Genomic DNA, 23,339 nt, shown 5'->3' with positions numbered 1-23,339 from the left:
TGAGAGAAAATGGCAAAGTGTTGCATAACTGTGAAGCTGCCAAATGAGGGTGGAAAAAATAAGCTTCTGCTTATTGGCATGGGGAAAAGGAGTTGCATTCAGTGGAGAGTACTCATGAGAGTAAACTTCACAACGATTCATAAGTTTGTCTCCTTGGAAGGCACCTAGCCTTTCCTTGTCAACCAGCACAGTATCTTACAGATGATGGTATCCAGATGATTTAATTCTAGCTATAAACACTGGGGAAATTTCACTCTGTCCCAAACATTTGCTAATTTCAAAGGATGAGCATGCATTTTTCCATCCTCTGTATTTTACACTGCTGTATGTATTTCTCCTGTGGTTTCAAATAGAGAATTTAAGCTATATCATGAAGTTTTATTTACCTTAGTCTATAGTTTCCAAACGTTCTGAGTTCCTACTAAGAAAGCTAATGGTATTCTTGGCTGCATTAGGCAAAATATCACTAGCATGTCAAGATGGGTGATTCTTCACCTCTATTCAGCACTGGTGAGGCTGCATCTGGAGTACTGTGTCCAGTTCTGGGTCCCCCAGTGCAAGAGAGACCTGGACGTACTGGAAAGAGTCCAACAGAGGGCCACTACAATGGTCAAAGGACTGGAGCACATCTCCTGTAAGGAGAGGCTGAAAGAAGTGGGACTGTTCAGCCTGCAGCAGAGAAGGCTTGAAGGGAGGGTCTTACAGATTTGTATAAATACCTGAAGCGAGGGTGCAAAGAGGACAGACCTATGGTATTTTCAGTGATGCCCAGTGCCAAGAGTAGAGGCAGTGGGCACAAACTGGAACACAAGAGATTCAGTCTAAATGTCAGGATACAATTCTCTACTGTACTGGTGATGGAGCACTGGCACAGGTTTCCCAGCGAGGTTGTGGAGTCTCCTTTCGCGAAGATCTTCAAAAGCTGCTTGGACATGGCTGTGGCAACCTGCTCTAGGTGTCCCTACTTAAGCACAGAGGTTTAGACTAGATGACCTCTAGAGGTTCTTTCCAACCTTAGCCATTCTGTGATTCACTGTAATTCTTAATTCTGTTTATGAATTTAACAACTGAATCACAATTGACCTACAAAGTTTCAAAAAGAGTAAGTTTGAATTTAGATTTGCTTCAGATTTATCTTGCTAACTATCTTGGTAGCCAATGCACTATTTGTAGGTCGGAAAAAATCGGCTATTTCAGAAATAGATTAGTTTAAAAGGAAAACATTGATGCATTGTAAAAACTTTTGTTACGTCTGCAAGCTTCACTAGTTATTACTGAATGTATTCTAACATTTTGATAAATGCAGTACCTAACCATTTGCATATTTCTATTTATCCCAGGATCAAGGAGGTTTGGGAATTGCCATTAGTGAAGAAGACACAATTAATGGAGTAGTTATTAAGAGCTTAACAGATCATGGTGCAGCAGCAAAGGTGTGAGAACATTTTAAATCCATATAGGGAATGAAAACAGTTTTTGGAGTAGCATTCGTAGCACTCATACTTTTTTTTCTATTTTGTTTCCAGGATGGAAGAATCAAAGTTGGGGATCAGATCCTGGCAGTGGATGATGAAATTGTTGTGGGCTATCCAGTAGAAAAGGTGCTTCTTTTCTAGGTGTCAAGAATAGCGTAGAAATCACACCACTAAATATAGGAGATGAATGTGTCCAGAACCAATAAGGTTTTTGTGACTCTGATTTTATTTTCAAAGCTGTCTAAAGAACCAAAGATCTACAGGCTTTGTCTGGATAAGGAAACTACTGCAGAATAAGATCAAGCCTGCATTTAGAGCTCAGTTGCTATTTTGTATTAATGCACTACACAAATAGTCTTTCTCTGCATTACTGACGTGACTTTTTTTTATTCCTGTGGTTCAGATCAGATGAATCAGAGGCACTTAGATGTGGGATAAAAGGCATGAACTATTGCTGAATAATGTGTTTTCATATCTAACACTTCAAAAGTATTAGAAACAGTAAAATTGTTATGTCTGTATTATACATGTTAAATTGCATCGGTGGTAAATTAGGTCATGTACTGTACTTATACATGGGGAGGGTCTGTAACAATCACTGTGTTATATTCCAAGCCTGATATTTCAACCCTTTGGAGAAAGCTATTTCCCTTTCTAAATAACAATTTGACGGAGTTTCAGGGAAGCTAATTGAATAACTTCAGCCAGATCTGTCCCACAGTTAACTCTGACGGTGTTTATTATCAAAGCATCAATATTTGTCCTTGTTCATTGCCAAGAAAACCTTCAGGATTGTGACTTCTAGCTCCAGTTTGGAGAACAGTTATTTTTCTGTATTTTGTTTTATAAGTGACACTCCAGCTATATTCTGCATCAGCTTTTCTCTTCATCTTTCAGTTTATCAGTCTCCTGAAGACGTCCAAAACCATGGTGAGGCTTACAGTCAACTCAGCAGAGGCAGGTAGCCTGACTACAGCGTCAGTCAGCACTGCTCCAGCAGAGAGGAGGAATATCCAACCACCAGCAACTGTCCCCTCTTCCAGCTCACCTGAACCAGAAGCGGTCAAAAGTAAGGTTCTCCTTGTTTGTCTAGCTTCACTAGAGTTATGAGATAGAAATGAAGACGTAGCTTGTAAACAAATTCTCTCTTTTTGTATGCACTCAACTGTTTTCTGAACTTCAGTTTCTAGTACTTCCAGATTACAGATCCATCTAAATAAAGCAATAAGGCTCCAAACTGAAGACCTACCTCCTGCTTTCCCACTGGCCTGTGTTAGAGTTGGAAGAGTGGAGGGATTTGCTCTTGCATCCCAAGGGCTGTCTAACAAGTGCTTGTATCATGGATGTCTAGAAGTGGGAGCCATTTTCTTTAAAGCAGAGAGAAAACTCACCTCATCTTTGTTAGAGCAGAAGAATGGTTGAGGCTGTCTCACTGTTTAGAACTACCTGAATTTCAATCTCCCCCTTTCAAATGGAGACTTGAGATGCAAGTGATTGATAATAGTTATTGGTTAAGCAACACACCACTAAGAAGGTAATATCTTAATTGACTAATGGAGACCTCACAATTTATTCATATGTACATCACGCAAGTATTGCTGAGTCATGTTTCTATTGACTATTAGTAGTAGTAGTATTGATACACAATTATATCACTACTAAGTTCATAGAATCATAGACTATCCTGAGTTGTAAAGGACCCAAAAGGAGCATCAACTACAACTCCTGGGTCTGCACAGGACCATCCAAAAATCAGATCATATGTCTGAGAGCGTTGTCCAAATGCTTCTTGAACTCCAGTAGGCTTGATGTCCTGACCAGAGCCCAGCCACCCTCTCTGTGAGGAACCTTTCCCTAACACCCAGCCTGAACCTCCCCTGTCAGCTTCACACCATTCCCTCAGGTCCTACCACTGGTCATCAGCAAGAACAAATCAGGACCTGCCTCTGCCTTCCCCTGGTGAGGAAACTGTAGGCCACCATTAAGCCTCCCCTCATTTTTTTCTAGGCTGAGCAAACCAGGCAACTTCATCTGCTCCTCATACATCTTCCCCTCTAGACCCTTCACCATCCTTATAGCCTTCCTTTGGACACTCTAATAGTTTTATGTCCTTTTTGTACTGTAGTGCCCCAAACTGCGCACAGTATTTGAGGGGAGGCTGTGCCAGAGCATAGCAGAGCAGGACAGTCCCTTCCCTCGACCAGCTAGTAATGCTGTACTTGATGCACCCCAGGGTAAGGTTGGCCCTCCTGGCTGCAAGGGCACACTGCTGGTGCATATCCAACCTACCGTACAATGGAACCCCCAGGTCCCTTTCTGCAGGGCTGCTCTCCAGCCTCCCATCCCCCAGTCTGTGCATACAGCGACAATTGTCCCTTCCCAGGTGTAGAATCTGTCACTTGCTCTTGTTGAACTTAATATTGTTGGTGATTGTCCAGCCCTCTAATTTGTCTCTAATGTCTCTGCAAGGCACTCTCAGGGAAATCTACAGCTCTTAGCAGTTTAGTATTATTTGCAAACTTTTACTCAAAAAATTTGTGTGTGATCACACATAAATTAATACCTAAGGATGTAAGTTGTAAGGAACTTTTTAACACCATATACACTGTAGGAACTTACACTAATTGTGGCTTTAACTTTATATATATTATTTATATATGGTAACATCTTTAAATTAAAAGAGGGTAGATTAGCTATACGGAAGAAATTCTTTGCTATGAGGGTGGTGAGGCACTGGAAAAGGTTGCCCAAAGAAGACGTGGATGTCCCATCCCTGGAAGTGTTCAAGACCAGGCTGGATGGGGCTTTGAGCAAGCTGGTCTAGTGGAAGGTTCCCTGCTTGTGGCAGGGAGGTTGGAATGAGATGATTGTTAGGGTCGCTTCCAACCCAAGACATTCTATGATTCTATGATATTTACACCTTGAGATATACGGCTTCCAAAAGCTGTGTCAGTGGTCAGTTAAAAGTGTGACTGGTGTATAGAAGCTCTTGTTGAGGGCTCCTAGATAGAATGGTGTGTGCGTACAACCTTTGGTTGACCAAGTACTGGTAGACTTGGAAAATACCACTGTATTTCACATTCTTTCTCATGGTACAAATCTGAGTCTGAGACAGAATATTTAGTTAGCTGGACCTTGACTTAGCCCATTACAAAAGGGTAGGACTGACATCTTTGCATCCATGTATGTAATACATTGTATGCACTTTATTTATCTGTGATCTGTGTTGCAGAGTTACTGGTATAGATATTTAGTTATCTCTGAAATAGCATTTGTTGTGTACAATAGCTTCTTTGGCTATCCAAACTCTAAGAGTTTGTAGGTAGTACAAATATAGCATGTTGTATGTGATACTATCTCAGTAAACTTAAAACTGTGATCCAGGTGCTTGTTGACCTAGAAACAGGACAACTGCTATTAAAACCACAGGACAGTACTTGACTGAGGGCAAGGGAGGGTGGTATTATGTGGGCATTTTGAAATAAGTATGTTTCCTGTAGATTGACTCTTGAGCTCTTACTATAGAGTATGGATTCTCAAAATGATATTTTAACATCACTCTTCTGATACTAAGCTGTCTTACCTAGGATGTTTAGTTAATCCTGTAACTAGGATGTTTAATTTTGTTTTAGATACAAGCAGATCTTCAACTCCAGCCACACTAGCTTCTGACCCCGCTACTTGTCCCATTATTCCTGGATGTGAAACAACCATTGATATCTCCAAAGGACGGACTGGTCTTGGCCTGAGCATTGTTGGAGGAGCAGACACTTTGCTGGTTGGTTGGAAAAATACCTGTTACTCACATGAAATAATAATATAGAAATGAAAATATCTGTTAGAAGAGATTTTGTCTTCATTTGTTCTGTGGCACTTCTATAGAAAGTTACTAAGGATCAGGAAAAAAAAGAGAAAAAAAGAAAAAAAAACACTTTTAAGATTGAAAGTATAAGTGAACTTCTTAAATATTTTGGTAATTTGTCATTATTCTAACTTTTTTAAAACAATGAATTTTAGCAGGAATTTTCTGTAGCTCTTGCTTCAAAGTTAGGGGCATTTTCTTTCACTATGCAATTTATTTTTGTTGCTTATCCACAGGGAGCAATCATTATCCATGAAGTATATGAAGAAGGAGCAGCATCAAAAGATGGGAGACTGTGGGCTGGAGATCAGATATTAGAGGTGGACTTACTTCTTTGGTCACTGTTTATTTTCATTTGCTAGCTAGACATCTTTCATTTGTCTGTTGGAAAGTCCTGTATATTTCATCTATGTATGCTTACATTGTAGGTGAATGGGATTGACCTCAGGAATGCCACACATGATGAAGCAATAAATGTCCTCCGACAGACTCCCCAAAAAGTTCGCCTGACGGTGTACAGAGACGAGGCCCAGTACAAGGAGGAAGATATGTATGATGTACTCATTATAGAGCTCCAAAAGAAGCCTGGCAAAGGCCTTGGCCTGAGTATCGTTGGGAAAAGGTATGAACATACACGGACAGTCAATGTCTGGGACTTGGTCACTCGTGTGTTTCTGTTGGGGTGCTGTGCTCAAATCCTGTAAAGGCAGTATGTGTCATTCTTGTGCCATTCCTAGAGGAACTAGCTCAACATGACTCATCAGAAAAATGAGACAGTATTCATTGGGTTCCCAACTGCAAGCCATAAAAGTGACCCTTAAACAATATTGTAATTCAGAATTCATGTGTGTATTTACAGAAATGATACAGGGGTGTTTGTGTCAGACATCGTCAAAGGAGGAATAGCAGATACAGATGGGAGATTGATGCAAGGAGATCAGATACTGACTGTGAATGGAGAAGATGTTCGAAATGCTAACCAGGAGGCTGTTGCAGCTTTGCTAAAGGTATCAGGAAAACATGAGATGGTTAAAAGTGAAGAATTGAGATCCAGACTTTTAAAAGCTTAAGTTTTATTCAGCCTGTGTTCAGACTGTTGCTGAGATGTCAGGGAGAACAAGCTTTGGATCTGAATTTAAATTCCTGAAGGCTAGAGAGTTCAGATTTTCATACTTCGCCTGATAAAAGTGGGAATAGTGGTAGCACAGACTGCCATATCTTTATAGGGCAATAAAAGACCATTACCTAGAGCAATCTAGAACTTAATACTGTATTTTATCCAACAAATGCCTACTTGTTTAACTATCTCATATTTTTAGAAAGATACTTAGAATTGGCTTTAAATTATACAGAACTCATCAGTGTAGTTGTGCCAGAAAGTGGTTGCTTTCACAGTTGTTAATGTTTATCTTTTTTTTTTTTTTTCTGTGTATGTCTTGTGTCACATTGCATCCATTAAATTTTATAATGCCTTTCTCAGTGAGCAAGGCATCTAGGGTAAGAAATCACTTTCTCACAAAGATAAGTGAAGTAACCTCCTGGCTGCCGTTCTCAGAACCAGAATTCCTGTTCTCAGTAAATACTGTGTTTCTGATCTCCTCCATTTCCAAATCAGAATGAAGTCATACATACAACAGTTCCTGTGGTCTGGCAGGAAGTCCAGCTGGTCAGCCAGTTTGTCTGTTTTCCATACAGAGTTTTGAGACATTCGGTTGCATGTCAGGATTCTGTTGAGTCAGCATTTTTCAATGAAAACGCTCCACTGGAAAAAATTTAACAGCCTTTATTGATAGCTGACTCTTGGGTATGTAGACATAATCATGCTTTGCATTATTTTAAAAGGTATATTTTTGCAGGTCTTAAATAGTTCTTCAAGCCTTTTTTTTTTTTTTCCTAGGGTATGCTCTTTTTTTTATGTATATATATATTTTCAGTGTGTGACAATAATTGAGAATGTCACAGCTGCATCTGTGTTCTGATAGTGAACTTGTTAATGTATTCCTTTGGGGTAATAGTACTTTCCAATTCTTACCTGATACTTTATTTTATATAAGGATATAAGGACAATGGGTTTCTTCTTCACATGCTGCACTTTGGACAAAGTATTTCTTCCTCATATGCTGCACTTTTACATCTCTTCTTAATTAAAATGCCGCTTCATTTGGAAAGTTTCTATCATTTTTGTTAGTTGGCAAGCATTTTGGAGTATACAATTGAGTATACTTAATTAATAGTCTCACTTATTATTTTCATGTTTAAGTTTTTGATACTTCATCCCACTCGGTGGTACTTGTAAATAATTGTCCTGGCCCTGAGAAATGTGGTGTCTAAAATATCTCAGATATTATTAATGGTTCTGTTTCTTTCACACAGTAAAAATGGATAAAAGCATGATCACTCACACACAGGCAGTCATCATTTTTAGTTCAGGTATCAGTTCTATTTTCATTCACAAGTGAATGATCTACAGCGAGTTGTCCTGAATTGCCTAAAATGTATTTTGTTAGAAAGTTATTTACAATCTTTGTAAAATCCCAATGTATTTAAACTGCCATAAAACCACAAGAATGTGTGAAAATTCCTCCCGTTCTTGCAGTATTTCTTGTTATGTATCCCCCAAATATGTGAAAAGTTGATAGTTTTTTTTCCACTCATTTGACTTTAGATTTATCAAATAGGAGACTCCAGGAAAAAAAAAAGTAAGAAGACAGAATGTGAAGTGATTTACTCACAAGTTCAGATGGAAAGTATTACCTCCCACTTTCACACATAATAACTTCAAAATCTCATTTGTGGGCTTGCATTTTATGTGAGGATGTGGTAATTTTACAGGAGGAAAGCAGCAGGAAAGACTGTTTATGTCTGAGCCCTGATCACGTCTTTTCCAGGACGTGAAGAAGTCAGTATTACTTAAAAAAATAAAAAGTAATTTAGTAATAAATCTCTCCTAGCATCAGCTCTAAGAGATTATCAATAGTATATGCTAGCTACGGAGGTTTAGAAACCCTATTTGAATGGGTATATTATGTTGTTGAGTTTGATATATTGGTCTGTTTCTTACTGTGAATTTTCTGATAGATTTTTGAACCTCTCTTAGGGTAATACAGCTAAGGTATGATAAATAAAGGCAGACATCTGTAACAGTAAATTCTTTGGTTGCATAGGTACCAGAGATCATAACAACTTCCCAGTGGAAGAAAGGGAAAAGCAAAATAGCAACAATACTTTGAAATTTCTGTATTTAAATATGTTGCAGATAGATAGATGTTCTTTTGACACTACTTATATTATTTTGGAAGTCCTATTTTCTGAAGTGTTTTTGTGATAACACCTTACCTATCCGTTATCAAAATAAGCCTAACATCTTGGTTTCTAGATGTTTGATTGCATGGTGAATTTTCATCTGAGATAGGTATTTATACATGAAATGCCTAATAGTATATTTAAGAACTCAATGCTTAATGGAAGCATTGGAATGGATTTTCCAATGTGCAATCAATCCATATCACCCAAGTTCCTCTTGGGAGTCAGATACAGAAAGGTCTCTTAAACTACAGATAGATTTTTGGAAAACCTCCCACCCAAAATCTCTTTAGTTACATCAGTATGGATCCATATTAACAGGTAATTTCAAGAGTGGGAGAGAGATTGCTAACTACCACTTTAAATACCACACTATCAGCTATATCAACAGAAATACTAATTAATACTTGGAGGTTTTGTACTGTTTTAGTGCTTATCGTGAAAATACTCCACTTTTATTCTTCTTTGAAAAATGTCATCTTGAAAGTACACGTTAGCATTACTATTTAGAAGCCAAGACTACTACTCCTTAAATAAAAGGTAATGGAATTAGGCTTCATAAGTAGTCCTCACATCTGTATTAGAATACTGTTTAATCCGAAAAGTTCTCAGGTCTGTATTGAATATCATTCAATAGTATCATTCAGTCATAGTTGGTATGGTTCTGGTCCTGCCGCAAACTCTGTCTTTTCAGTTCTCACCACAGGGTTGTTAGTCCTGTATTTTCCCCTCTGTCCATGCTTTTTTCTTCTTCTACCATCTAATAAGTGACTTAAGTGTTGTTGTTGGCTTTAATGTTGTAGATACAAGAGGTGTATTAAAAATGACTCTTTCTTTAGTGTTCGTTAGGTACGGTAAGACTAGAGGTTGGAAGAATAAAAGCTGGTCCGTTCCACTCTGAGAGGAGAACATCCCAGAGCAGCCAGGTTTGTAACTGTAAAACTGTTTAGTCTGGAAGAAAAAAAATGTGGTTAAATAGTGAAAGCAAAAAAAAATAGTTAATTTTATGATGAAAATTATTTTCCATGTACTTTGCAGCTTTTTGGTAGCCATTTTACATGTTCATTTTAGCTAGTTGTATCAGTTAAAGACGTGATCCAGCCAAGAGTTCATTCCAGAAATAGTAGAGTAGATATTATAGTAGAGTATATAGTAGAAATAATAGAGTGGATTACAGGCTCTACTATGTTGTCTAGTCTGATTCTTAGAGCTCTTGCATGGGAAATAGGAAGAGCTGATTGTCTTCATTACCAGAACAAGTTGATGTAGGGTTTACACCTGTTACCTGGAGGGTGCTGAGTGCAATGGGGTATTGTTTCAGTAATCTTACTGAATTTCTCTATACCTTTCATATTCTTACCATAATCTTGGTCACAAGAAGCAGGAAACCTTCACCCTTTCTGTCAGGCTTTTCCTAAGTTTACTTGTTTTATTGTTGTTTTAATGTTGTTTAATGTTATAACTCACATCAGTTTCTGCATTTGAATGCATCCTTTATGTGGTCGCAGCTCTCATTGTGATTCTGTGCCGATGTATGTATTGGGATTTCAGGTAGGAGTTATTGAAATGAGAGAGCTCACGACTTACCTTAGAACTTTTTGTAGTTATAAACCTGGTATACATCACCATCACTATTGTCAGTGATTGAACATAGATGTAAATAGTTTAAGGTGAATCCTAATTAAACTGGGACTTTTTCTTTCTGAAATTTGAAGTGAATAGGCTAAGAAGGGTTAAGGACTAAGTGTCAGTATCTCTTCAAAAGATAATGCCAGTCCAGACAAAAATACACAAGCTCTGTGTGGTATTAATCTAAGCTATTAAGTAAGAAGTTCACAATGTTGAATGTTTAGAAGAGTCGGTAAGAGTCAATGAACTAAAACCACTGTGAGCCATGTTGTTCCTTTACATTGTCCTGAGGCTGTAGTGGAAATTCTGTAAATTGTTTAGGGGAAGCTGGAAAATTGTGTAGGTGAAACTGAGTGTAGAGTCCAATCTTAGTTTTAGCTTATGGAGTGTCTGGATGACTGTGAGGATACATGTGGGGATATGTAAAGATTTGTCTTTTGTATTGTGTCCCTACCTTGATAATGGTGGCTGTCTTATTCACCAGAAGGTCTTTGAAGTGATGACATATGTAGAAATAAGGGGACAGTCTGGCCCTCAGAAGCAACCTGTTGCATGGGTCTGTAATCACGCGATCTCTGTTGGTCTAATGACATGTTTCAAACAAGGAGCCCTCCAGAGTGTCCAGGAAACATACAGAGGTTCAGTGTATCAGCTTTAACTGGGCACAGAAAAAGTAGCAAGAAAAATACACTGAATAAAAAAATATTTTTTAATAATAATAATAATAAATAATAAAAATATTTTGTAAAATACACTGAATACAATGGGTTACAATTTTATCAAATTGGGACTCTGAAACTGCTTTCTAATCCCAGTGTAACACTGTATTTAGGTCAGTGAAGGAAGTGGCAGTCTCTCATCCTTCAGCTTTCCAGCTTCTGGTTCAAGTGCACCTGAGGTCTTTGAAAGCGGTCTGAAGAAAAATACCTGTAAGTTTTTATGGCCCTTTCAGTAATTTATATCTGTATATTGGTAGCTGAGATCTGCTTTCTCTAACACATAGTCATTGTATACTATAGGCCTGAAAGTGATTCCTTAGTCATTAAAATGTTGCGGGTGTGGTGGTTATTATACAGTACGTCATATATCTCTTTGAATCACTTTTTATAAAATAAACTAGCAGGTGTTACATCAGCAGTTTAGATGCTGAGAATCTAAGTTGAGCGAGAACTATTTTTGTTGAATCTTATTATGTCTTCAGTCAAGCTGTCTGACTCATTCTTGGAAAGTACGTGGTCAATTCTGGATACTACATTAAATTAGAATAGCTGTGTAATAGCTCTCCAGTGCTCAGATTTACACCAGTTACTTGTGACCCAAATATCGCTATCAAATAATAGTTTCTATTCTATAAGCATTGCTTAGCAATTTACTCCAATAGTTGTTTAAATTGAAAGAATGAATGACTTTTTCACCCATTCTAGATGTATTTCAATGCTATTAATTTAATGGCAGCTGCTTTCAAAATCTGTGTTGAAATGTATGTCTGTAATGAAGCAGCAGAAAGCTAGAATCATCAGAGTGGCTTGGATGACTTTAATGGAAAAGTTTCTTTTATATACTAGTTTAACTTTCCTTTTTAAATTTATCTGACAGCAGCTTCTGAAATACAGGGATTAAGAACAGTTGAGATAAAAAAGGTAAGTTACAGCATAAAGTGGTATGTATCAGGAAAGGTTCTGTAGATGTTATGTGTATGTAAAGGAGAAAGTCTGGCCACCCAGTTAATCATTAGAGGGAAGAACTGATGTGGCAGTAGTTAAGTCATTTGTCTACTGGTTTTACTGATCTCCACTGCCCATATTTATAAGTAAAGTAAGTGTGACTTCCACCATCACATTTTGTGACCTGTTTTTAAAGCAAATGGAGAGAGAATTAGTAACAGTGTTACCAAACAGAGTTAAATCCAGGCAGTTGTAGTGAAGCCAAGGGAACTGTACTAAACTTGCAAGTCTGTTGTTTTGTATTTCACATTTGTTTGACATGTATTTTTAATAGATAGGCCTTTACATGACAGCTGCCAGTTTTTCAACTGGGTTTCAATTACCTTTCTCATTGATGGGAGCATAAGATCTAAGTTACAGACTGCTTCTGATTGTCTAAAACACATGCATTTATTTGACTTTGCCTGGGATCCAGTTTCCTTGATTACGCAGATTGTATTTAACTATTCTCTTTTTAACATTGAATCTGTGAATACCTATCTATGATAGCAATTTTGGTGGTTAGGTAGTTGAGCATTGTACAGCAGTGAATTACTAGTTTTGTTGTTCAATAGTGGGACACTAGGGGGAGCATAAAGATTAATTCTCATCTACAGCAGGTTCCTAATAGGAGGCTGATAAAAAAGGACAATCAATCCCATATCTACAGTTTTCCTTGCCAGACAAATGCTGACATTAAGGGTTTGATGTTGACTTCTGTAAGTATTCAGTTTGGTTAAGAAAAAACATATAACTGAGTCAGTAAATTGTCACCCTCCGCTGATGGGAAGAACTATGTATTGTGCGCTCTGTGCTTTTCCAAAATATATTAACTTTAAAAAATGGCTTGAGACAGGCATATTCTGATTTTCATAAGATAGGATTTTTATTAATTTTTTAAGGTAAGCCTGCAATTCTCTATGTATTTTTCTTTCCAAAAAAAAAATCTTTTTTTTTTTTCATTACAATAATAGGGCCCTGCAGATTCACTAGGAGTGAGCATTGCTGGAGGTGTAGGAAGTCCCCTTGGAGATGTTCCTATATTTATCGCCATGATGCATCCAAATGGAGTTGCAGCTCAGACTCAGAAACTGAGAGTAAGTTAATTGTTAAGAAGGTTATAAAGATTGTATGGGTACTGCACAATAATTACTCTAGACAGGTAATAAGGTAGCAGTTTAATGATGCAGTCATGATTGCTTCTGGCTGTGAAAAGAATTTTTGCTATTTGGATTGACAATAAAGTAACTCAGATTGGTGACACGGTAAAAGGTAATTGCTGAAGGATATATTAACTTGGGAAGGAAGTCCTAAAGAAATCTTGGATCATACAGCTGATAAACTTGTGAAAATTCAAAGTAGGAAGCCTAGTTCAGAATGATGGATTCTCTAAGTGAGCTACACTGGTGAGTCTCGTGGTTGTTCCTGTATGTATGCAGTCTGTTTCATATCTCATGTTCTCTGTGCTTACCTGTCTTAGGATAGAGAATTCTTTTTCAGATTCCAAGTCAAAGTAAGTAGTCGTAACACACAGCACTTACATGTGTACTGTATTCAATTTATATCAGAGGTTGTTGAATTTGACTAATGTTCCTTGGAAAATAGACAGTGTTATTTCAGGATGAATTTAAATATATATATTTCAGGATTAATTTAAATATAAAATATATATATAAATATATATAAATATGTCTTAAGATAATGTACTACTTCAACCTGTCTGTATTCAGATGATTTTCCATATCCTTCTAGAATATTAAGATTAATTCTGTAAAGAACAATTATTTTTTTTACACTGAATACACTAAACTTAAACACTGATCTGCTAATTCTGATCTCATATTTTCTACTCTTCCATCACTTCACTATGTAGTTCAATGATGTTGTGCCTTTGAGAGAAGTGTACCATGCACTCTTCCTAATTTCTTTCTTCCTGCCCTATGTCACTGATAAATTGTAGCTAACTCTAAGTACTCAGATCTGCTATTATTGAAAGAAAATGCCAAATAAATCTATGTAAATAAACTTGTATTGATAGTTATCTTTTCTACATTTTCTTCTGCAGGTGGGGGACAGGATTGTTAGCATCTGTGGAACATCTACCGAGGGCATGACTCACTCCCAAGCTGTTAGCCTCTTAAAAAATGCTTCGGGCACTATTGAGTTGCAGGTAAAAAACAAAAACAAAAACAAAAAACCTCCAGTGACATTTGGAATATTTTCTGAACATTAGTTGCTATGATGTATTATTTTAGTATCAGCATTCTTATTTTACTGGCCTTTTTTTAACTCATTTTACTGAACTCTCTTCTTAGGTTGTAGCTGGAGGAGATGTGAGTGTTATAACTGGTCAGCAGCAGGAGCCACCTACGTCCAGTTTTACATTTGCAGGACTAACTTCAACCAGCATTTTTCAGGATGATTTAGGGTCAGTAAATACATAATAATACAGTCTATGTAGCCAGCTACTTGAGGTGGAACTCAACCTAAAATGCTTACAAATTGTTTTGTTTTGTTTTGTTTTCCCTGCTGTAGAATTAAAATGTGATTTGATTTCTTTTTAAATACGGCTTTCTTCATTTCACTGAGCCTAGGTACCTAAGATTAGTTGATACACCCCAAATCGCTGTTCTCAGACTTACATAGCAAGGTTCTTTCCGCAGTGGTACTTTCGTTTCTATAATGTACTTTTTTAGCACTAGGCTATCAGAAAAAAACGACTTTCATGGTATACAAATGTTACCACTTCTGGTATACTACAAGACACAGCTATGTAAACAAGTATTGCCTCAGATTATGTCATCAATCTGAGGTGTTTTTCCAGGAACAGGGAAAGAGAGAATGGGGTTCTTTAGGCACACAAACCTACATTAAAAGATAGAACTTCAAAATTCATGTAGTCAAAGTTAATGTGGGGAGATATACCTACGAGTTGTCTGTATAAACACATACATGCAAATAAACAATCATAACTCAGAGTAGGAGAGAAGCAATTAAATCTTGCAAGATAACGATTGGCTGCTAATTTTGGACTTTTTTTTAGGAGGCCTAAAGGGTTCCAGGATTTTTAAAGGTGTTTGCTAGGAAGATTGTACCATGAGGTACATTTGTAGTTATAGAGGAAATGGAAGTGCATTGCTTAACTAGAAAGAAAAAATGTTTTTGGTTGAACATTATACATGTTAAATCGTAAGTTCAGACAACATAGCAACGCTTTTTCCCTTTCATTAGGCCTCCTCAGTACAAGACCATTACTCTGGATAGAGGACCAGATGGCCTAGGCTTTAGTATTGTGGGGGGATATGGCAGTCCTCATGGAGACTTACCCATTTATGTGAAGACAGTATTTGCAAAGGTAAGTGTAGATGTGTTCAGTCAATCCATTTATTAGTTCACAGCAGCCACTTTCTTATAGCATGGCCTGAGTTCGATGCCAAATGATTAACAGTTTTTCACAGCTTTTCTTGACCAGTGCAAGTTCTGATCAAAATGTGCTCGCATTATTTGAAGGATAGAGTTTCAGGAAGATTCAGAATTTTTCAAGTGCATGAGACTCTGCATATGGCAGTCTTTTTCAACTCTCAAAACTGGAAATGTTTACATACTTTGAAAAACAACCCCCCTACCTTATGTTTAGAATTCATTTTCTTCAAGTAATAGAAGGGACCAATTTATTACAGCCTGAAAGGTAGACCAGCATAAAATAACTGAACTCATCTGGACCTTTGGAGAAGTTCAGGTACTGACTGGATTTTATGAGTATAGCCTGCCCTAGGGAACAGCCCTGAGTTAAAAAATAAATGTAATGAAGAATCCCAAATGTTTGTTGTAAGTCAAAGTTAACAGGTGGGTTTTGGTTACTGGATTTCCAGTTTGTGGAAGCTATTTCAGGTCTTGAAAATCTTGCTGTTATGGTACCAGAGACTAGAAGTTATACTAGCTAGACCAACAGGATTAAAGTAATATAAAAATCCTCTAGATCCATCCTCTAGATCTAAGTGTTGTGAAAGTTAGAGAACGCAGGACATACTGCAGTACTAGCAGGCTGTTCTATGATTGACTGTAGTCAAATCACTCTCAATCAAAAAAGTTTTAAGGGGTTTTGTGTACTGTACCCATCTTATTCAGACCATTGGGAATGTGCGGCAGGGAGAAAAAGAAATGCATGAGTCTGCAATTACATGTTTTATTGTTTCAGGGTGCAGCTGCAGAAGATGGACGCCTGAAGAGGGGAGATCAAATCATTGCTGTGAATGGGCAGAGTTTAGAAGGGGTGACCCATGAGGAGGCGGTTGCTATTCTGAAAAGGACGAAAGGAACAGTCACTTTGACTGTTTTGTCATGAACTAGCTGCTGAAAGGGGTAGGATCGACAAGACTATATTATTTACATTCTGCTTAGCAAAGAGAATGGAAATGTTTGTATAGCCTTCTCGCTCTTCCCGCTTCACAGGACTGTGTTACGTCACTGAAGAAAAATAACATTTAACCATATTTTTGTATGTAATAGAAGTATTTCTCCTACTGTCAAACCACTGGGATGGAGTTATGTCACCTATGGCAAAGACATGAATATTTTTCCTAGTAATATTGTAATGAATACTTGTAAGACACTAAAAAAAAATGTTTTCATTAATAACCTCACAACAAAATTTAAATGTTTTCCTAAGAGGCTTTGAATATTTTAAATATGTGAGAACAATAAAGTCACTGAATCAACAAGGCGATGGCATGGGCAGAAGTAGTCAGAAAACAGAAATAAGATTATTGGAGAAATAAAGTATTAACAAAATACAGAATTTGGGGAACAGGAGGAAAAGCATGTAATGTGGAGGCACATAATTAATGGACTTTTTTTTTTTTTCTATTACTCTACAATGACCAAGTAGAAGGAGTTGGGAGGGGATTTTTTGTTGTGTTTAGTTTTGGTTTTAGCTTGTGTTTGAATTGTGTTTTTGATGGTGGGGATTTGTTCTCAGGCTGAAAAATTTATTTGCTAGTGGAGACTTATCCTGGTGAGTGAGAGTGCCCAGCAACTGCAGTATTAGAAGGATTAAACTTTTCTTTCATAACAGTAGTTTTTTTCTAGACTATGTGGGAGTGAAAGCAACCTCCCTAGTGTGAAATGTGTGTAAGCAAAGGTTGTCCTCTTGCAATGGGCAAGGCTAAATACTGTCTTAGCGCCGAAGTTTCTGATTGCTGCTTGAATCAGAGCTGTGAACAAACCGCTCAGGATATATTTACTTAGCTGAATATACAGCCTTGTGTATATAGGTTAATACAATGCAGAAGATGTTAGTGTTACAGTGTTGCTTGTCATTATAAAATAAATATCAGCAAAGATAAGGTCCTTCCTGGACTGAGGAGGGCTATAACCAGCGGTTGATGGTGGGTAGACGGCTGAAGATCAGTTCCAGTGGAGAAGAGGGGATCAGTGAGACAGCAGTGAAAGTCTTTGCATCAGTGTCAAGCAGAAGAGGACAGCTGAGGGTCACAAACATTATTTGGGGGTTGTTAATTTAAGAGGAGCAAATGCAAGATATTGTCTGGTAAAAAAGATGCAGCCATGAAGCTGTTATTTGGATAGCAGAGTTGTCAATAAATTTGTCAACATCCTCAGTTTACTAAGAAGTCTTTAAAACTTTATCCCGAAATCATACCTACTGATACCACTGGCTGATTGTAGTCTGCCTTTGGCTCTGCTTCTTCAAACTGGCTCTTCAGAATCTGGCAGATAAAGCACACCTTGCCCATGATTTACCTTCCTGCATAAAAATGCCACTAAATATGTTGAAGGTGAAATACACCTAGCTGATTAGCATGCTATATACTTCCTGTAGTAGCAAGACCATGTTGATTAGCAAAAAAAAAAAATTCGCAGCAAGAAGGTCGGCACATCAGTTGTCATTTAAGAGAACTCTCTGAACAGAAAATGCAGGCAGTGGTCAGGCGATTATTAGAGGAAGATGTGAAAGACTAGCATTTGTATTAGTGAGAAACAAAAACAGTATTAGGAATGTCTGTGAAATAGTATTAACAAAAATGGTATCTAGATCTAAGCGAGTTAACTAAAACCAAACAAAAACAAACACAAACAAACAAACAAAAAACTTCGTCTCATTAATTGTTCTAGAAGTTAGTGTGATTGGCAAAAAATGAAAGTACACAGATGGTACCATTACTGGCTGTTGTTACTGAATTGTTCTTGTGTACTTATTCCTTGGTTAGAATAAGAGATGCATACATTAGAGTGTGTAAGGTCGCTTTAAATAGTATCTATATTTGTAACAGAAGTAGTGTACAGATATTTTGTTACTACTGTTGTGTCTAAATGGGGGATTTAATTAAATAAATACCAAACTCTCAGTGATGAAGAAATAAAGTTGCAGGTGCGTTTCTGGTGTGTGCTGGCTTTGTTCATTTTGTTGTGAAAGATTAATCCAAACTTTTTAATTAATAACAAGAAGTTAATGATATTGCTCTTTGTGTGAGCCATCTAGTAAAAACTGCTTTATCTGGATTTTCAGATTTTAGCTTCACTCACAGTCTTTTAGCACATCAATAAGACAAGATACCAAAACTATTTAGAAATGAATAAGAGAGTGCCTTGCTTGTTTAAAACAGACAGTATTTAATCATTTCTCAATCTGCTTAAAAAGCAGTCTGTTGGGTATGGTTCTTGACACGAGCAATCAAAACACTGAGCTGAGCAGCCTGGAATATTGCTTTTAGCCGTGACCATGGTGCTGGTTCAGAGCACAGGATCTCCCCGAGCCCCTGTGCCAGGACAGCTGTTCCATGACCACGACTTAGTGTCTGCTGTGCAATGGATTATGAGGTGTAATAAACTTAGCAGGCTTAGAGTGATTAGTTTACTTCATCATTTGGTATTCGGTGCAACTTTTCTATCACAGGGGTTAGTTCTGCAAGATGCTAGGTACTGGCACTGTTCTACTAAGTTCTTCTTTTGGTTATGATAGTTTTTTGTTTATGTGACCGTGTTAACTTTGGGACTTGACAGGATTGGAGCTAAAAGGCTTGGGATCCTAAGGGCTCAAGCCCATTGTCTGTTCAAATACACATTCTTTTCTTTTAACTTAGGTCTAACCTATTCAGTACCAGTGATCTTAGAGTGGTATTAATGAAAGAGACCGTCACGTTTTGTAATTGTGCATCTGGACAAAGGACAGCTGGCTCATGGGAGTGCACAGATTTAATTCCTTGACAGTGACCAGATATCATTGGCATTGCTGCTTTCCCATTCCCCTGCTGGAATTTATTTCTGGGTTAGGTTTGTGGAAGCAATGGAAATGTTAATTTTAAGTTGAGAGAATAGGCAGAAAATGATGTATGTTCTATAGACTCAGACTTGCTGTGGTGGTTTTACCCAGTTGCACAGCCGAGCACCACCACAACCACTCTCTCACTCACCCTTCTCATAGGGAAAGGGGGAGAAAATTTGATGGAAAGGGCTCAAAGGTTGAGATAAGGACAGGTAGATCACTCAGTGATTACTATAACAGGCAAAACAGACCCAGCATAGGGAGATTGGAGAAATTTATTACCTATTATAACAAGCTAGAGAAGCAAGAAACAAAGGAAACAAACTAAAAATACCTCCTCCCATCCACCCTCTTCCACCCCATCCCCCTGAGTGGTGCAGGGGAACAGAGAATGGGGGCTGTGGTCAGTCCCTGATACTTCATCTCCGCCGCTCCCTCACGGTCCCTCTGTGCCCCTGCTCCACGCGGGGTCCCTCCCACGGGATGCCGTCCTTCTCGAACTGAGCCTGCGGGGGCTGCCCACAGGCAGCAGCTCTTCAAGACCTGCTCCCACACGGCTCCGTACCACGGGGTCCATCCCCCAGGAGCAAACTGCTCCAGCACGGGTCCCCCACGGGCGGCAGCTCCCCCAGGCCCCTGCTCCTGCGTGGGCTCCTCTCCACGGGCTGCAGCTCCGGCCCGGGGCCTGCTCCTGCGGGGGCTCTCCATGGGCCGCAGCCTCCTCCAGGCCACCTCCACCTGCTCCACCGGGGGCTCCTCCACGGGCTGCAGCGTGGAGATCTGCTCCGTGTGGGACCCGTGGGCTGCAGGGGGACAGCCTGCTCCACCAGGGGCCTCTCCACAGGCCGCAGGGGAAGTGCTGCTGCCTGCCTGGAGCACCCCCTGCCCTCCTGCTATACTGACCTTAGGGTCTGCAGGGCTGGCTCTCACTCCTCTGTTCCAGCTACTGTTGTGCAGCAGTTTGTTTGTTTGTTTGTTTCCCTTTCTTAAATCTGCTATCCCAGAGGCACAAACACCATTGCTTATTGGCCCAGCCCTGGGCAGTGGTGGGGCCCCTTGGAGCCATCTGGAGCTGGCCCTTATCTAACATGGACTGTGGACTCTTCTCACAGAAGCCACACATGCAGCCCCCTGCTACCAAAACCTTGCCAACCTTGCCACTTATACCCACTACGCTTGCCCCTTCCCCCCAGAAAAAAGAAAAAAAAAGGGAAAGAAAAGATAAAAAGGTGTTCTTTGTTCTTGAGTGGCAAAAAGAGGCTTTGTTTTAGTGACAGAGACTTGCAAATAACATGGAGGGGCTCGCTGTTTTTAATATTGTTTTGCAAGGCACGTCTTGTCTCAAACTGGCAGTGACATTGGAAAGAGGCTGGTTGTGGTCTCACCTTCCCCCCAACCTCCCCATCTCTTTTCTTGCTTTTGAAAAATAAATCCTTTGAAGCATCTAAAATATTCATGTGTGGGGAGCACTTCTGTTTCAGGCACCATTTGAAACTGCTAAGAATAGACAAAAATTTTTACTTTCTTACAGATGCTATTGAAACTGTGAACACTGTTATCCTCAGCACATTCAACACCTGCAGTATATATATAATTGTTTTTATTTCTTTCAGAATTGGAGACCATGCCCCTTCCACAACAGTTGCACAGATCTTGACTTTACTGCATTTTAGTTCGTAGCCATTATTGTAGGGTTATATGTTAGCTTGCAAACTTATGCAGCTGATATTCAAGAAAACGCTGACAGCGGCAGGTTAGAGTGATACATTTTGAACACTGGAGAGCAGGAATCGTATTCCATTATTAGGTATACTAAGTAGATCGAGCTTCCTATATTTTTGCTGTAAGTTTTAATTTTCTTATGGTAAAATCTCCCTCAAAGTTACTGAAGTTTCTTCGAGCAAAAATGATCATTTTAAATGGGTAGAGAAAAACAGATGTTGCTTCTCTTATTTCAGCATAAAGAAGAGGAAAATAACCTTGGATAAGCTAGTGATCTTAAAAGCTGTTCAAGACACTACAATTATTCAAACTGGGTTATTAATTTTTATTAATTTTAACTTGAGTTTTTTTAAATTAAGATCCAGTAGCAAATCAGTTTTAAAAACTGAAACAAGCAGGTTTTCACTTGACTCAAAAAAAAAATAAATCTGGTTCGTCTAATTACTTTGTGGTCTCTTCATTTTTTGGTCCTCAGATAGGTAAAAATATATATATATATATATTTATATTTTTTTTGTGATTATGTCCAGGTAGTATTTGGGTCACCTATGAAAATACCATCTGTGTTCTTAGCTGAAAGTGCTATACTGGATATTTTAAGTGCCTGCTGTTAGATGTTCATATCCATTTTACCCATAGATATACAAATGAAAGGTTTTTAAGATGGAAGGCTTCAAAGTTGTCAGCACTTTTTCATGTCTTCTGGTATTCCAGCCTTTGGCAATTTGACTATACTTCATTAAGTGTAGCTCTCAATTATTTTTCAACAGTCCTGGGAATCTGGAGAGGTCCCAGGCAACTGGAAGCCGGCAAATGTTGTCCCAGTTTTCAAGAAAAGTAAGAAAAAAAGACACTAGTAATTACAGGCCTGTCAGTCTCATTTTAGTGCCTGGTAAAATTATGGAGATTATTCTGGGAGTGAATGAAAAACACTTGACAGACAATTCAGTCATTGGTCATAGCCAACATGGGTTCATGAGGGGAAAGTACTGCTTAATGAACTTAATTTCTTTTTCCAATAAGGTTACCCATCTAGTTGATCAAGGGAAAACAGTACATGCATTATTTTTTGATTTCAGCAATTTGGATTTTGTTACTCTTTCTCACAGTACCCTTCTGGACAAAATGTCCAGTATATAGCTAGACAAATACGTGATACGATGGGTGAACAGATGGCTGATGGGTCAGGCTCAATGGGTTATTGTAAATGTGGTTATATCAGGCTGGCAGCCAGCCACTGGTGGGGGTCCTCAGACTTCCATTTTAGGATGAGCTCTTTTCAATGTTTTTATAAATGTTTGGGATGCAGGACTCAAATGCATACTGAGCAAGTTTGCAGATGATACTGGACTAGGAGGAGCAGTCGACTACCTTAAGTGTGGAGAGGCCTTGCAGAGAGATCTTTACAAATTAGAGGGCTGGGCAATCATAACCATGTGAAATTTAATGAGAGGAAGTGCCATATTCTGAACAACCTGGAATGTGTCAGTCCTGGCTATATGTACAGACTATGGAATGAGAGGCTGGAGAGAAGCCCACAGAAAAGGATCTGGGGGTTTTGGTCAACAGAAGGCAGTGTGCCCTGGCAGCCAGGAGGGCCAACCACACCCTGGGGTGCATCAGACATGGCATTGCTAGTTGGTTGAGGGAAGGGGTTGTCCTGCTGTGCTCTGTGCTGGTGCAGCCTCACCTCAAGTACTGTGTGCAGCTTGGGCACCACAATGTATGAAAGACCCTGTAAGATTTTCCTGTTGTGCACTTTGCATGAGTATTTGGGCTGGGGCTCATTAAAAGTCTTTGCAGACTGTAACTTTGAAATACCTTCTCATTACAGGATTGCTGTAGCCACCACATCCAACACTTAAGAGTATTTACATGATTAAAAAAAGCAATGGGAGCAGCATCTCCAGTAAGGAAGAGATGAGTTATTCTCTAGTTGTTTTGCAAGAATCTTTGACTGAAACTGACATAGACATATATATTTCAGTTTGGCTTGAAAACAAATGTTTTTTTACTCTGTGAATGTGAATATGAAAATATGTCTGATGGAAGTAGAAAAGTGAGTGTTGCAGATCAGTTATATCAATATCAATACAATCCTAATGATTAAAGCAGCAAGCATTAACTGGCAAGTCCTATTTATGATAGGAATTACCAAGGAGAGCTGATAGCAAAGATTGCCTGATGGGATGAGCATTAACCTTTGTTACCATCACCAAGATCAGAAGATGGTTAGTCATGATAGTGTTCATTTTTTTTTGTCAAGCTTTTATATTAACTGCACACCAATGATTTCTCCAGATCTTGTACTTTATCCCAAGTGTAAAGTGCCTAGGAAGACCTAATAAGGTGCTATTCTTCTG

At 38.6% G+C, this 23,339-nt stretch overlaps 1 protein-coding gene across 36 annotated transcripts in view; it reads left to right on the top strand.

Annotated features, from left to right (window-relative positions):
• MPDZ (multiple PDZ domain crumbs cell polarity complex component) overlaps positions 1-18,369 on the top strand; it is a 103,392-nt gene extending 85,023 nt beyond the window's left edge. For 33 of the 36 annotated variants that reach the window (XM_080573659.1, XM_080573642.1, XM_080573638.1 and 30 more), the window contains 15 exons: positions 1,341-1,433; positions 1,527-1,601; positions 2,373-2,544; positions 5,108-5,253; positions 5,574-5,657; positions 5,766-5,959; positions 6,197-6,344; positions 9,480-9,566; positions 11,102-11,198; positions 11,866-11,909; positions 12,947-13,069; positions 14,038-14,142; positions 14,288-14,400; positions 15,204-15,327; positions 16,171-18,369. In XM_080573659.1, coding sequence (XP_080429785.1) covers positions 1,341-1,433; positions 1,527-1,601; positions 2,373-2,544; positions 5,108-5,253; positions 5,574-5,657; positions 5,766-5,959; positions 6,197-6,344; positions 9,480-9,566; positions 11,102-11,198; positions 11,866-11,909; positions 12,947-13,069; positions 14,038-14,142; positions 14,288-14,400; positions 15,204-15,327; positions 16,171-16,317 — 1,752 coding nt within the window. In that variant the 3' untranslated portion in view covers positions 16,318-18,369. The remainder of the gene's footprint in view (positions 1-1,340; positions 1,434-1,526; positions 1,602-2,372; positions 2,545-5,107; positions 5,254-5,573; positions 5,658-5,765; positions 5,960-6,196; positions 6,345-9,479; positions 9,567-11,101; positions 11,199-11,865; positions 11,910-12,946; positions 13,070-14,037; positions 14,143-14,287; positions 14,401-15,203; positions 15,328-16,170) is intronic. The other 3 variants (XM_080573656.1, XM_080573635.1, XM_080573665.1) reach the window with 1 other exon arrangement.
• Positions 18,370-23,339: the final 4,970 nt, after the last annotated feature.

The sequence above is a fragment of the Anser brachyrhynchus genome (assembly GCF_964034855.1).
Source record: "Anser brachyrhynchus genome assembly, chromosome: Z".
Lineage (NCBI taxonomy): Eukaryota > Metazoa > Chordata > Aves > Anseriformes > Anatidae > Anser > Anser brachyrhynchus.
This window is presented reverse-complemented; position numbering and strand designations above follow the sequence as displayed.